Below are 15,579 nucleotides of genomic sequence, written 5' to 3' on the forward strand. Positions count from 1 at the left end.
GAAGGTGGGGAGAGAGAGAGAGAGAGAGAAATATCTTGCATTCCAAAGACAAACTTTCTTTCCGCCTCTTTCCATTTAGCTATGCACATTTTCCCCATGCATTCCAGTCCCTTCTTATCCTACTTACGCATCTAGGACACCATGTCTCCGACTAGACACATTCCGCCTGACTGATGGATGGTGGATGCACGTTTACTCATTTAAGGCAGCGCCTGCTGCTGGGGAGCCCCTGACTGCAGGAGCAAAGCTGAAGGCTGACTGGGTTTCTTGCGAGGAGCCGTTAAGCACATCTGCAGTGGCAGGAGGTTTGTGGGAGAAACGAGGCCCTTGGCAAGGCTGAACCTCCACCTACCTCTTTCCACCAGCGCTTGGACCACCCGCACAGGGTGAACTTACCTCTCGCGTAAATAGGATGGCCGCGTCGTAGTGCTCCTCATGGTCATCCCCCAGCTGGTTGTGCTGGTGCTGCCACTTGCAAAAGTTCTTGAGCGTGGTGGCCGCGTTCTTGCTCACCTCCAGGCTCTTGTCCTTGTCACCCAGCACTACCACCTTCACCACGGCCAGGCGGATGTGGTTCTCGATGCTGGCATGGCTGTACAGCCTGTTGGCGATGGAGGCCAGGGTCAGCAGGTAATGCTGCAGGCCCCGGCCATACATGCGCGCCATGGACGCGTCAGCCACCAGGAGAAGCTCCACCTGGCGCGCCCGGGAGATGGAGCGGCGCCGCCGCCGCCACCACGTTTGGGGTTCCTGGGCCCCATCGGAAGAGGGAGCCGACTGGTCCAGGAACTGCGGGGCCAGCGCCCAGCGTCGGTCTGGGCTGCTGTGCGCCGGGGGGCGCTCGCGAGGCCCTGGCGGGGACCCGGGAGTCTCGCAGCTGGTGCGCGGCGGCAAGGCCTCAAAGCTGAAGCCCTCGCGGGTATAGACGTGCAGGATCCGCGAGGACCCAACCCCGTACACTCGCCCGGCCTCGGCCTCGGCCCAGGGCCCGCGCAACAGCGGCTTCAGGGTGTAGCGCGCGTGCTTAACTGCGAAGAAGCCGTCGAGACCGCCACAGAGGTCAAAGACAGCCAGGGAGCGGGGGCTGCCGTCCACCGTACCGCGGTAGAAGCAGTGGTCCCGGTGGTGCCGGGTCGCACTCAGCCCGCTTCCTGCAGGCACAAAGCCAGCGGCGCCCACGGAACCATCCCGCTCCAGGTCCAGGAGGAACCTCCGGCCGCCCGCGTAGACGAGGTAGCCCACCTTGCCGCCGCCGGAGTAGATCTGGTCGATGTTCTGCACCAGCCCGCTGCTCCTGCGCTGCGGCGGCGCCAGGGGGTGCGGGTGGCCCGGAGGCTCGGCCCGCTCCTGCGCCTCCTCCCCCTGCCGCCGGCGGGGCTGGGCGGCCTCTGCAGCAGCCCAAGGCTGCCCGGCTTTATCCTGGGCAGGTGCCGCGGCGGGGCTGACCGCGACCAGGGGCAGGCGGAGCGCGCACAGCAGCAGGGACGCCCACCCGAGCAGCATAGTGCGCTGCCCGCAGGGAGGGGCTGCGCGACGGGCACTTTATGGGTATTTGTTATTCGCTATGGAAGTTACCGGGGCGGGAGATGGGGGCACACACACACTTGCTTGCAAGGTTGAGTCAAGTGTCGGAAGGAGGGGGACCGGCGTCAGCGCCAGCCTGTCCCGGCTTCAGTGCCAGCGTGCGAACTTTTCTTTGTTGGTTTGGAAAATGTTTGGATTCGTGCTCCGGAAAAAAAGGGGAAAAAATTAAGAAGCGAAAAGCCGGATTGTGGAGGTTCCGCAAATACGAGGAGAGGGGGGAAAAAACAACAAACAAAACACCCCCCAAACTAACCCAAATTCAACCCCCAAGCGCAGCCACTCTCGCCGCACGAAGAAAAGTAAGGATGGTGCCGCGCACCAGGCGGGCAACTGGTGCGCGCTGCCTCCCGCCCCCTTGCTGCTCGGTACCCGCCGGCGGCGGGGGTTCCAAGCTCCGGAGCCCACTTCCTTTATTTTGTGGGTTTCCTTGACTCTACTAGAACCAGGAGGAAAGGAAAAAAGAGAGAGAAAAAGCCATAAAAATTAAAACAAAAAAATGCAAGGGGCGGCCTGCGGGGAGCCCGTGAAGCGGCGCGTCCGTGTCCCTTCGGATGCAGTGTCTTCCCGCCGGCCGTCATCCCCAGTCGGCCGCTGCGAGCGCGGAGAGCAGCGCGAGCGCTGTGAAGATGCGAGGAGGTGGAACAATGAATTTATAGCGGCATGCCATCCTGCAATGGCAATTTCAACAATTCGTCACTGCAAGCTGCCTCTTAAAGGGAGAGCTTCCCCCACCCCTCCCACCCTTCCCGGTCCGCGCCTAATCAGATGGGGGAGGGCGGGAGGGGGGGGTGATCGAGGAAAGGGAGACCGCGAAGGACCCAGCGAGGTGGAAGGAGGGACGAGGGAGGGAGCAAGGGCGAGGGGGAAAAAGTATTGGGGTAAGAAAAACAGATTTCCTTGGCCTCATTTAAAGCCACAGTGGCTCCGGGTTTGTCTGATATTTCACAACCAATCGGGGTTGGCTAACCCCGGCTTACCTCATCTCCTGAAAGGGGTGTTTTGCTGTGTTTTTAAAGTTACTGAGACATTTCAAGTCTCTCCCTGCCTCCCTCTCTCCTGCTTCTTTTTTATCCCCCCCCCCCGCCCCCCGCCTCGGTAGGAAGTTCCTGCCGCAAGTTTTTCCTCCTCGCACGCCCGTGCGCTCCGGTTTCGAAGACCTTGCAAGTCCGTCCAGCAGCCTAGGGCTTTGGTCTTCCCGTGCGCCCCTCGCCCCGCGCTCTTCTCGCCTCCTCCCAGCCGCCCCGGGTACTGGGTTTCCTCCCTCCTCATTCCCCGGCCTCTCCGCGCTGGGACGCTGGTCGGGTTCGGGCTCCGGGTGACTAACTTCTCCCAGCCACCAGCAGAGGGGCCGGGCAGCCGGGGAGCCTCAGGCGGTTCCTGGCGCGTCGCTGCGCCCTGAGTGCTGCCGTGCCCCGGGCAGGGCCGCCCGCCGCCTGGGAACGCCGGCTCCTTTGTGTGCGAGCCCAGGGCTCTTCCTTGCTCCGCGCGCCTTTCAACGAAGCCCGCAATCTGGTTCCTTAATTCCGGGTGACTGGAACTTCCTCCGCTTTGCTTTAAGAAGGCAAGGCGAGCAAGTGTTAACCGTGGCATAAAATTGGGCTGTTTTTCCTTTTTTTTTTTTTTCTTTTCTTCCTAAGATTTTAAAAAAAATTGTGTCCACATTTCCTCTTCTTTCTCCTGCTTAAATAAAAATTAGATACCCTGATTTGTATTTATCTGCCCGAAAACAAGCACTCATCACTCCAGGGCTTGACTTACTGTCATTCTCAGAAATTCCTGTTGGGGTGGGGGGGGAAGTGGGGCACAAGGGATTGCAGGTAGGTGAGTGGCATTTTCACAGGAACTAGGTTTCCCCTTCCTTCCCTCTAATTATTGACTCTAACCAGGAATTTCTAGCCCCTTATCCGGTAGTGGTTAGAAGATCTACTGAAAGGACAGGAGCCCCGCCCACCCCCCTTCATTCTTCAGGGCTCATTACTGAATACATCAGTAAAATTGAATCTGTAAGGATTAGCGCAGTTCTTTCCTACCTTTAATTTACAGAGAAGCGGAGGAGAGCAAGGATGCTTCTGTGGACCCCAAGCTGCAGGTGGTCTCCCCAGATCCTTGCTGAGACACCTGGTCACTTTTTTCAGGGAACGCAGCAGAGGATCCTGGGGTGATTTGAGGTTCTAAGAGTAGCAGCCAGCTCCAGGTGGGAATCTCAGAATTGCCCAGCAATCAAGTCCTTTGGCCAGTGCCTAGAGAACGCTCTGGAGTCAGTCACCCCGGAGGCAGAGAGAAGCAAATCCTGAGAATTAGTTCACTTGAATAAATGAAATGATTGTTGAGACCTGGGACCACCCAACAACCCCTAGTAGACTCTGAACTACCTCCAGACTTGGCAGGGGATTGCTGTTGCTTAAGGCCATCATCCACTTCTCATTCCACCATTCCGCAGTCTCCAAGTGGTCCATTGCCCAAAGCCAGTTCTACTAGTTGAATGTTGGGAGGAACCAGAGATGTTCAGGATCAGGATTTAAAGAAAGAGAACCTGGATTCCAGTAGTCTTCTCTGTCCTTCCTTAAAGGCTTGTGTTCCTTGTGTCTATGGAGAGCAAACTTCATCATCATCATTATTAGTTCTAGCAAGTTCACTGAAAAGTAGTTCAATATTTGGCACTAAACACCTTTTCTAAAGCAACTGTGATTTAATAATTTTAGCCACATTGTTAAGTCATTATTGTTAATCTCAGAGGATCATTCGGAGGGGAAAGCATTTTGGATGACAGTGGCTTAAACTTATTAATTATGATTATTTGTATTCATAGACAGGAGGTGTCTTTAGCACTTATGGGAATTCCAGGTGAATTTTCTGCTAAGTGAAAGTTTTTCTCCTTTTTCAAAAACACTCTATTTCTCAGTGAATCATGCCTCTGAATTTTATGCTTATAAATTTAATTACATAATGTCATTTGTACTCAGATTATTTGAATATTTAGAAATATGTTGGAGAACAAGGCAGAAGCAGATAAAGCTCTAAACTTGAGTATCAGGTACTAAGTATTAGAATCACATACTCACTAAGAAAGGCACTCATACAGCATATAAATATAATGAGTAAATTCTTACACAACCAGAAAATTTCTAGTTGGGTATAATTTTTATTTTTCTGTGAAAGTAACTTGGATACTTTAGGAAGTTCATTTGGTAATACTTTTCAAATATTACCCTAGTGGATTAGGATGAAGTGCTATGTTCCAGAACAATGAATGTCTCGTCAGTCCAAGGAAGTAATTTGCACTGGATGAGAGTCGTCCAAGTTTTTTTTTTTTCTTTTTACAGTAGAAAGCTAAAATACATTAGCAATCATGTTTAGGTGATTGCCACTTCAGTCTTTCATTATTCCAAAAAGCAGTTTTATTTGAGCATTTTTCCTGAGAACTTCCTCCTGCATTTATGGAATATGTGATCACACCTGATACATAGTCTCACATTTCCCAAAAGGAAGTGAGACTTTCTACGCCAGACGGTTACAGTTGGAAGTTATCTCGGAGATCATGTAAGGCAACTTCCTCCATCTACCAACGCGAAACTGAGAATAGAGACCAAAGTGACTGCCTGTGGATAAAAAGTCCACTCGTGGCCAGCTCCCCTGGATCCTAAAGTCTTTACTCCCTTCATTGGTGTTCATATTACCACCCCTCTTAAAATCTATCCAGTCTAACAAATATTTGTTGAGGGCTGGCTGCCAACTGCTGTGTCAGGGTCTCTGGAGGCACATAGACATGAATAAGCTGTGATTAACATTGAGAGCAGATCACAGTTCCGAGATGGAACCAATCATACCAGAAGATACTCCGGAGTAAAAGCTGGAAAATGCAAATGGGGAGGGAAGAGAGGGAGAGAAGACCTCCTCCTGGGGCTGCCAGCCATGTATTTCCAGGACAACTTTCGTCCACAGGATTTGGGTCTCTTCCTAAGCAGTATTTTCTCAAATTTCCATTTGCTAAAGTGTCATTTCCTCCCCCTCCCCATCTATGATTTTACTGGGAAGGGTGAGGAAGTAAGACAATCAAATAGTCCCCTCTAGCCAAGCACCTGCTCCTTACCTCCCATGGAGGAGAATCACAGCCTCTCAATTCGGTGCAGTAATTTTCCTTTCCTGCTTCAAGATCCCTACCCCAGGCCTTGCTGAATTCTGAGCTTCCTTAGTATTCTCTCTTTTGGCGGCCTGATGGTGGGTGCAGGGAGCACCTCCCCCTGGCCCTTCCGGAATGCCTTCTAGACTCCTCAGGCACCACTCTGCAGACTTGCTTCAAAACTAGAGGTTATTTCAGTCACCTTGTACAGTGCAGTTACGCAGGGCTGGTCCTTTTGTGACGGGCTTATTTCTCTTAGCAGAATGTTCTCCACGTTCAGCCATGTTAATCGCTTATAAAATAGTCAAACTCACAGAAGTGGAGAGGGGAGGGGTGGCTGCCAGGGCCCAAGGAGCTACTATTCAAAGGGTACAGAGTTTCAGTTCGGCCCATGGATAAGTTCCAGAGATCTGTTCTCCACCACCCACTGTATCATACACTTAAAAATGTATTGAGGGGGGACGCCTGGGTGGCTCAGTTGGTTAAGCAGCTGCCTTCGGCTCAGGTCATGATCCCAGCGTCCTGGGATCGAGTCCCGCATCGGGCTCCTTGCTGGGCAGGGAGCCTGCTTCTCCCTCTGCCTCTGCCTGCCATTCTGTCTGCCTGTGCTCGCTCTCTCCCCCTCTCTCTCTCTCTGATAAATAAATAAAATCTTAAAAAAAAAAATGTATTGAGGGTACGTTTTGTGTTAAATGTTCTTACCACAAAGCAAAATAAAACCAAAGAGTATACTTTGGGAATATGGAAAGGAGTGTATTTACTATGCTAGCTTCTATATGAATCCTAAATTTTAGAGGATGAAACTCTACCTGATCAGTCCTTCTCTCTTTTCCCAATCCTTTTCCCCCTTCTCCAAATCCCCTTGTATCCCGCAATGGTCTTACATGCGTCTGGACACGCCAATCTGCATGCACAATCTCGCACACATTGGACACACAACACACATCAGCATATGCATGCACGCACACGCCGTCACCCCTAACTCAGTTTCCCCTCTAGGCTGCACTGACCTGTGCACAGAAAGTCCTGAGAATAGAGCTGCAATAATAAGAGGGTTTCACACCAATTTCTCTTCACCCTTTGCAAAGAAAACTTTCTTGAGACAGACATAGTAGAATTTTTTTTTTTTTTTTTTTAGTGAAACTTACTGGAATTCCTGATAAAACATAAAACTATTGCCTCTGCTATCTGCCTAAGATGTATTACACAACATTCTATCTGTTGTGATGGATAGCATATACTTCAGAGTTAATTTTACTTAATATTATGGAAACTAAATTTTTGAAAAGATAGATTTTTATTTCTCTTATACACAGAAATTTTATACTGTATAAAAGTCTTCAAATGAATAATGTACATGTGTATTATTTAAGACATACAGGTGCTATCTGTAAAGTAAAACCAACAAGTCAGTTTTTATGCTGACCAGCTGTGAAATGTTGTTTTAGCTTTTCTCACACAATTATGCGCATATTACTTGCTTTTATGAGTTACCCAGTTTCTTTTTTTTTTTTCTCCTTTATTTTCCGGAAATCATCTCAAAATCAAACCTTACTGGAAACACATGGAAAATCAGGAATTTCCAGCCTAAAGTAATTTGAAACACTTGAGGTTTTTATTTTTTCCTTCATGATGGCAAATTTAAGCAAAGGTTTCAAATTCTGTAATGAGTAGTAATTGCAATAGGTAGAAGTTGTTTCATAGCAACAATTAATTTTTTTTTTTTTTTAAGGTTAAGGTTTCATGGAAACAATACCTTACGCAAGCTCCTGAGTATCACAGTCTTTGTTGACACACTTCAATCTCTCTGTTAAATGTTTTTGTCTTACTCTGGTCAGTGAAATAAGATGCTGACCTGTTAATCTAAACAAAATTGATAAACACCAATCAGTTACTGCCTCCCTCCCCACTGGGCAGGCAGGAAATAGAAACAGGAACCATGTAGTCAATTGGCCTACCTCCCATCCACAATGCTGGGGTCACTGCAAGTCCCTTCGATGGTTTAAGAAAGATACCCGGTATCATTTTTTCATGACTGTCCATGGATTAATACGTATCTCTCTAACACACATCTTTCCCAGTTAGGCACTAACAGATGGAAGAACAGATGATTCTCCATGAAGACAGCGGTTCAGGTAAAGGCTTTGAGGTTTTTACCTACTTCTTTTACTCAGGAGGTGTCCTTCTTCCTACACCCCTCTTCTCGTTCCCAGGATCATTTTGGAAACGCCAAGGGAGAATGCCACCATTACTATTGCCTGAACGAAGATGCGATTCTATGTCTCAGGGAGGACCCTTTTTCCATGTCAATCACCATCAACTCTCTCCCTTTTCTCTTCCCAGCCAATCAGACTTGAGTCTGTGGGAAACTTCCTATCCCCAGTAGCTGGAACACTCCAGAGTCCCAACATGATTGCTGTCTCTGATCTTTGAAACTAGGAGTAGATGAGCTTGAGGCAGCAGAAAGAGACAGAGAAGTAAAGTTTGATTGATTTCTAGTTCAGGGAACTTATCTTTGATGGCATTTTCCTGCATTCTTCCCCAAAGCCAGACTCTTGCTTTGTTTCTCTCTTTTCCTCATTTTGGGATCTTCTTCCAATCTATCCACACCCTTTCCAGTCCGGGTACATGATAAAACCAAGATTCCTCTTGACCCTCACACATGCAAGACATCAAATTTTTCAAGAACAGATCTGGGTAAGAAAGGATAGACTTGTCACTCATAAGACTCAAATCTGTGTTCAGAATCATCCATAGGGAGTCCTCACTGATGTAAGAAAGATGTTAAGGTTTGAAGCCAACAGCCAAAAAGAATTATTGAGACATCTTTGGTGGACAAAGGTGATTTTATTAAAAGGGACAGGACACATGGGTAGAAAGAGCTGTACTGGGATCACAAGGAGTGGCCCTTATATACTTCCAAATTGGGAGGAGGTTAGAGACAGCTTAAGTCTCTAAGGAGTTTTGGAAGCAATTTTCCAGGACCTTGATTGGTCTAGCTATTGTTGGGAAAATGTCACTTATTACTGTCTAATAAGACCTTAGTCTTAAGACACATCTGATGTATATTGGTAAGTCACATGCTTGGGGGATGATTACCAACACGTATCTTGGGGAAAGGGAGTCGAGAAAAAGAAGTTTCCAAAGGAATTTTTATATGTTAAAGTAGATTTACAGGGTCCTGGGGGTTGGTCTAAGGACTGCCTTTTGCCCTTAGCTAAGTATTAACATCAAGGCAACTGAGTTTCTAGAGGAAGATCACTCTGCCTGTTTCAGGGACTTGTCAATGGGCTAGCCATAAGTGGTAAGGAAATTTAATTTTTCTTTTGCCTCTGTTTCCCACATCACTCACCAGATCTGCCCAGAAAGGTTATCAGGTCTTTGATGGCCCATGTCAGTTTAAGTCCAAAACTTTTAGGTGACTCTGTTGAATGGTACCTGAAAGGGTTCTTTTGATGCATAACTTTAGAATTGATTACAGTAGTTAGATGTGAATTACTAAACACATATTTACAGGTAATTATATAAACTTTAGCATTGTTTTCTGCATTTCACATTTTCGTTTATTTCTGCCAAAGCATTAATCGCATTGTCATTATTTCATTTGGCATCATTTCATTTCGTCCTTTAACTGATAAAGTGGCTTTCTTTCAGATAATAGTGTAGATTAAGACTAAAGGTGGAGGCATTCACAGAGGGAAACTGTCATGTATTGCAGAGAGAAAGTCTCTCCCCTATATTTCACAGATGAACCCTAGAGAACTTTCAGAAAACAACCACAGTATCTTCTTATTGGTGTCCTCCTGTGTTGATACTCCTGACAGTATGAAAGCTGTTAATGGGCTTGTCTTTTTGTCCCTCCTGACATCACAGAGCGTGAGGACTGCTACCCTCATCTACACATACCTCCGGCACCACCAAAACAGACCTGGGCTTAACTGATTTCAGTTAAATCCCACAAGATTTAAGTGAGGCGAGACAAAGCAAAATAATAATAGTAATAATAATAATAACAATAATAATTATTATTATTGCTTATTCTTTATCATCTTGGCCTGAATTGAAGGAAAAGAAAAAGAATTACAGGTCATGAAAAGAACCATGACTCTAACTTAGTTTAATTGATGCTTTTGGATTCTAGACCCTTACATCCAGAAGAGAATTCAGGCAGTTGTCGGTACTTAAGGAAAGACTCAGTGATCCTTGTCTTCCCCACCACACAATGTAATATATCAGACCCTTAGGATTAACGGATATGGTATTCACATGTCCAGTCACTGGGTGGTTCCTTGAAGAACTTATGTATATAGTACACAGCGATTCATGACTTGAAATGTGGTCAGCCTAGCAACTGTCTGGCATTCCTGGTTCTGGGTTTTGTTTATTTCATTTTGAATACTCATTATCACGTAACAAGCAAATAACGTAAAGAGATTGAGCAAAAACTAAAACCACAACTCTGTTTCTTCCAAAGAAACCTCCTAAAGCCTCACAATGTGACCTTATCCGGAAATTGGGTTGTTGCAGATATAATTAATAAGGTGAGGTCATACTGGGATCAGGCGAGCCTTTAAATCCAATAACTGGTGTTCTAAAAAATCACAGATACTGACACACACACACACAGAGGGAAGATGGTCATGTGGAGATGATATAGAGGCTGGAGAGACACAGCAGCTCAAGGCAAGGAAGGCCAAGGATTGTTGGGAACCTTCTGGAAGAGGCAAGGAAGGATTCTCCTCTAGTGCCTCCAGAGAGAGTGTGGCCTGGCTGGCCCTTTGATCTTGGACTTCTAGCTTCCAGAAGGTAAAAGAACACATTTCTGTTGCTTGAAGTCAAAACCAACGAAACACACTTACAGCTTTTTGTTCAAAGGAGGTTAACTGCTATTGGTGGTGGTGGGAGTGACAAGAACATAAATAAGCCTGTGCTTTAAGATAGAAAAGAAGATGGAAACAGTTGAAAGGAGAATCCAGTGGTGGCTTAGATCTACCACATGAACATTTTCACCTCTTAAAGGATAAGGAAAGGAGGTAGATGGGATGGAACCTCGAGGTGGTTAGTGCAATGCAGTTTACTCACCAGGGAGAAGAACATTTGAAGAAAGTTGCAAGATGGCAAAATGCATTGTTATGCACAGGAAGTACACCACAGTGAATCGCCAATAAAGTCAGGTTGAAAGGTGAGAGAGTACAAAGTTTTCTACAAAGCTGAAGATGGCGAAGACAAGACACAGGCAACTGGGTAAAGCATGCCTGGAGTAAAATATTGGTTGGAAACTTCCAGAATCATTATATTTTTTGCCACATGTGAAGTCAACAAATGCATTATTTCACTCATTGCCCCACAGATGTTTTGAAGAGAAGCTTGTAAGAAGAAATAATATGTCCAATAAGGAAAATGCCTTCCCAAATGCTCATCCATGAGATGGGTAAGAAAACATGGGAATTTAAAGAGGCCAAGGATAAAATGACTCATCTACTTTTGTGGCAATGTAACATATTTTGGGATTAAGACTCACTTGTTTTCCTGTTCTGTCATTTCCCAACCTTAAGGGACTTGAATAAGAACTCCTTGAATGTTTATTGACATTCCATTCAAAAGAGTATAAGCCATGGCCAATTTTTTTTAATTTTTTCCTTCAAAAATGTCCACAAGTACTTTGTGCTAAGGTAGGATTTTAAAATGTGTGGGTTCTCAATGTTTTCTTCGTAGGACGGAGTGGGATGCTTTCTCTTTCTTAATTTTTCTGCTGAAACAGGGAAAATAAATTTCCAACCTCTGTAAAGCAGGAATCTCATCTATTTTGGAGTCTTCTATCCCTTTAAAAGTTACTGAGAACCTCTAAAAATTTGGTTTATGAGCAGTCCTCTATATGTGGTTATATCTACTAATAGTTACGATAATAGAAATGAGACCTTAAAAATAAATATTTGTTGATTTGTTTGCTAGTAACAACAATAAACCTATTCAATGCTAATTTAGGTAATATATTGTTTTTGAAAAACAACCAAATTCTCCAAAATGAAAAACATTTAGTAAAGTGAGTGGTATTGTTTTATATTTTTGCAAATCTCTAATTTGGATTCTTATACCTGCTTCTGTATTTGATCACTGTGACATCATAAGTCACATACCTTCCAGTGTGATGTCTTTATATTATTATAAAAATTACCTTGATCGGGACACCTGGGTGGCTCAGTGGGTTAAAGCCTCTGCCTTCGGCTCAGGTCGTGATCCCAGAGTCCTGGGATCAAGCCCCACATCAGGCTCTTAGCTCCGCAGGGAGCCTGCTTCCTCCTCTCTCTCTGTCTGCCTCTCTGCCTACTTGTGATCTCTCTCTGTCAAATAAATAAATAAAATCTTAAAAAAAAATATTTTGATCTTAGGGATCTCCTGAAAAGGTTTGAAAAACACTCTGCTCTAGGAACTTGGTACTTGAAACCAGTGTCTTCATGCCTTGGGAGCTTATAGAAATCCAGAATCTCAGGCCTTGCCCCACATCCACTGGACCTGCATTTTCAGAAGCTCTCCACATATGTCACACACTCATTAAAGTGAGTGTGTGCTGTTCTAGGATACAAATCAAAGGACACTGTTGCTTGCTTTGCATCTCTTACTGACGTCTCCCTAGATGAAAAGTGAGGATCAGCTAATAAGTAAATGAAAAAGAAAACTGGCTTGACCAATTTGGATTGGTCAGAGTTCCCCATTGGGAATAATTAATGGTAAATATCAGTATGCTTAGATGAACCATTTTGTTTGTTTGTTTGGTGGGGTGAGTTCTCTGTGCTCAAAGTTGTATGGAGCAAGGTTGGTAAATACCTGGTTTATAATTCTTCCTAAAAGTAGGTCCAAAAGACTAAACAAGGAAGTCAAAAGGAAGGAGAATCGTGTGTGTGTGTGTGTGTGTGTGTGTGTGTGTGTACAGACACAAAGTAAATATGTATCTAATATATATTTAAGATTTATTTATTCAAGAGAGAGTGTGTTTGTGAGCAGGAGGGGCAGAGAGAGAGGGAGAGAGAATCCCAAGGAGACCTCGCACTGAGTGCAAAGCCCAACCTGGGACTTGACCTCATGACACTGAGATCATGAAATGAGCTAGAACCCAGAGTCAGATACTTTACAGACTGCCCCACACAGGTGTCCCATGTGACAGTTATATTTCGATCCTTACCAGGGTCTATGGCTTATTTCTCAGTTTGCTCAGAAGGGGATGTTTGTGATAAGTTATTACCCTCTTATGTCTTTATTACCCTCCCATGTCTGTAAACCCACCAGATGTTGAGTCTGCTGTCCAAAGCTTAGTCCAGTATGTGAGCCCAGTATTTATGCTATTGTTATTGGAGATGAAGTGATAGTCCAGAACTTAATATTTGCTCAATTATGCTTTTTTTTGACAACAATATGCTGTATTCTTATTGACTTAGAGGGTGTTATTTTTAACAAGGTGTTGAGACTTATGATAAAAAACTCACAAAGCTTATGTGAGTTACATGTTGAGTACATAAACTTATACTAAGTTTATACTTAGACATGTTTACATCCCTCTGCTCAAAAATGTAACAGAGATGGATAAAGTAAAATAGAAAAATAGGAATAGGTGTTTTGTAAAGGGTGTTTCTTTGGACCAGAAACAAATTCAGAGTCATAAAGGCATAGGTTTTCTGGACTCTGGGGCAGGTGGACAGTGGCACTAGGACTCCAGTTCTATAAGGGACTAGGGGTAAAACTATGGTGCTCAATAATACATGGAGGTCTGTGAATAAATAGTTTTTACTTGAAAGAATAGGATATTATAAAACAGCATGAAGGTATAATAAAAAAAGAACAAGAGGGGAGTGTAAAAAGGAACACATTAGAAATATGGGAAATAAAAATACATTTTAAAAATATAAAACTAATATTCTGTACCTGGAGCTGACTGAGGATACTGAGAGGTCCATGCCACTGGAAAAAGGTTAGCAATCCAGTTGCCCCGGGAATGACAGGCACAGCTTGCCTCACAGGGGTGGCCTGGGGGAACACCATGTGCTGGTCAGGACCCAGAAGCAGGAGATGGCAAGCACTGAGACCTTTACTGGTGTTTCCACAGCAAGGCAAGGCAAGGCAAGGCAGGGTAAAGAGTTTAGGATTATCTAATGAGGATCATTTCATCAGGTTTTGAGCCATAGGTGTGGTCCCTGGTGGCCTGATTCATGGCCATGGGATAATTAAGGCAGAGGAATACTGTTCTCTGTAGTACATGAGCAAGATAGAGGAGGTATAGCTCTGGATTGGTCGACTTGCATATCAAAGCCTAGTCCTGGGATGGACAGTGCCCAGTGCCTCCCTAGTCAGAAAGGTTTTTTTTTTTTTTTTTTTTTTTGGTTTGTTTGTTTGTTTGTTTTAGGATGTCAGATCATAACAATACACAGAGAGTAAAGCTATATACAATACACCCATATACTCTGCATGCAGCTGAAGATGGTGACTTGGAAGAAGGCATTGAACATTGAAGATGTAATCCACCTAGTGTGTCTCTGTGTTAGTGCGTTTCAGCTGCTATGACAAAAAATACCACAGGCTGGGCGTCTTATAAACAACAAATCCTTATTTCTCACAATTCTGGAAACGATGTCCAAGATCAGGGTGCCCATATGGTGGTCTAGGGGTCCTCTATTCAGTCACTGAAAAGAAGGGGAGTTTATAAGAAGTGCAGAAGGCTTTTTAGTGAAATAGAAATTAAGTATAAATAAACGAGAGAGGAAAAAAAAGGAAGGCTAATTCAGGCTCAGATGGAGATAGAATTAGTGAGCTTTAATAGTGAGGAGAGAAGAAAGAGAAAATTACCAGCTAATGTGTGGCAATATCCAAGCAGGATTTAGCTTTAACGTTAACAAGCAAAAAATTTTCTATTGGGGGGTATTGAAGGAAAATGGGCAACAGGTACAAACTTTTCTTTATAAAATAACTAAGTACTAGGGATGTCGGGTACAGCATGAGGATCTTAGCTAACTCTGTTGTATGACATACAGGGAAGATGTTAAGAGATTAAATCCTAAAAGTTCTCGTCACAAGGAGAATTTTTTTTTTCTTTTTATTGCATCTATACAAGACGATGACTGGTAACAAAACCTGTTATAGTTATCATTTCACAGTATCCGTAAATCAGACCATCATGCTGTATAACTTAAACTTTAGGAGTGAGGTACATCAGTTATTTCTCAATAAAACTGGAGTGGCGGAGGGGGAGAGAGAGAGAGAGAGAGAGAGACAGAGGAGAGAGAGAAGGAGAGAGAGATTTCCCTTAGCTAAGCTGAAGGGAAAGAGAAAAATAAACAGGTTTTTGGATGGTGATGGTGTTTGGTTTAGGAAACTGAATTAAAATTTGAATGCCTATATGTGGGACAGCACTCAGGCTAAGTATGTAGGATAGGGCTTTCTAGTATAGTTTATACATGAAACTGAAGAGAAACACTTCCTGTTTAATTTTGTAGAGTGATCCACAAGAAGGCAGAGGCTAGGGAAAGGGTTGCCATAGGAAGCCTTAGCCCCCACTTCCCAGTCCTCTCCAAAGAGGAAGCTTAGAAGAGATGCTTTGACCAGATACAGGTGTGGCAAAGGGGATTCTTAGAAACAGAGGGGAGGACTGTGCCCTTTACCTCAGAGATCTCACTTTTTCCCTGAGTTTTCTCATGCTCTAACAAGTTCAATGGGGCACTTGTTTTAAACAACAGGTTGTTCCTCACTTACATTGATTGGACTGATGATAAGTCTCATGCTCAGTGTTCCGCCAACTACTCAGAGTTCTGGCAGGAGGCCACGCATGGTTATGTAATTGAGAATGTCTGTTTTCTGACGCGAACCAATACTTAAGACTTCAGATGGCC

General features: G+C 44.8%; 2 protein-coding genes across 3 annotated transcripts in view; both read right to left on the reverse strand.

The window, feature by feature from the left end:
- ADAMTS5 (ADAM metallopeptidase with thrombospondin type 1 motif 5) overlaps positions 1-2,284 on the reverse strand; it is a 48,577-nt gene extending 46,293 nt beyond the window's left edge. Inside the window, exon 1 of one of the 2 annotated variants that reach the window (XM_032353308.1) lies at positions 397-2,284. In XM_032353308.1, the coding sequence (XP_032209199.1) occupies positions 397-1,503 (1,107 nt within the window). In that variant the 5' untranslated portion in view covers positions 1,504-2,284. The remainder of the gene's footprint in view (positions 1-396) is intronic. The other variant, XM_032353298.1, reaches the window with a different exon arrangement.
- Positions 2,285-2,577: 293 nt separating this feature from the next.
- LOC116592308 lies at positions 2,578-4,040 on the reverse strand. Its single transcript, XM_032345579.1, has 3 exons — positions 3,957-4,040; positions 3,615-3,755; positions 2,578-3,135 (listed from the first exon to the last, which is right to left on the reverse strand). Exons 1-3 carry the CDS (start codon positions 4,038-4,040, stop codon positions 2,614-2,616), a joined length of 747 nt encoding a protein of 248 aa, XP_032201470.1. The 3' UTR covers positions 2,578-2,613.
- Positions 4,041-15,579: the final 11,539 nt, after the last annotated feature.

Source organism: Mustela erminea, chromosome 1 (genome assembly GCF_009829155.1).
Source record: "Mustela erminea isolate mMusErm1 chromosome 1, mMusErm1.Pri, whole genome shotgun sequence".
In the NCBI taxonomy this organism is placed as follows: Eukaryota; Metazoa; Chordata; class Mammalia; order Carnivora; family Mustelidae; genus Mustela; species Mustela erminea.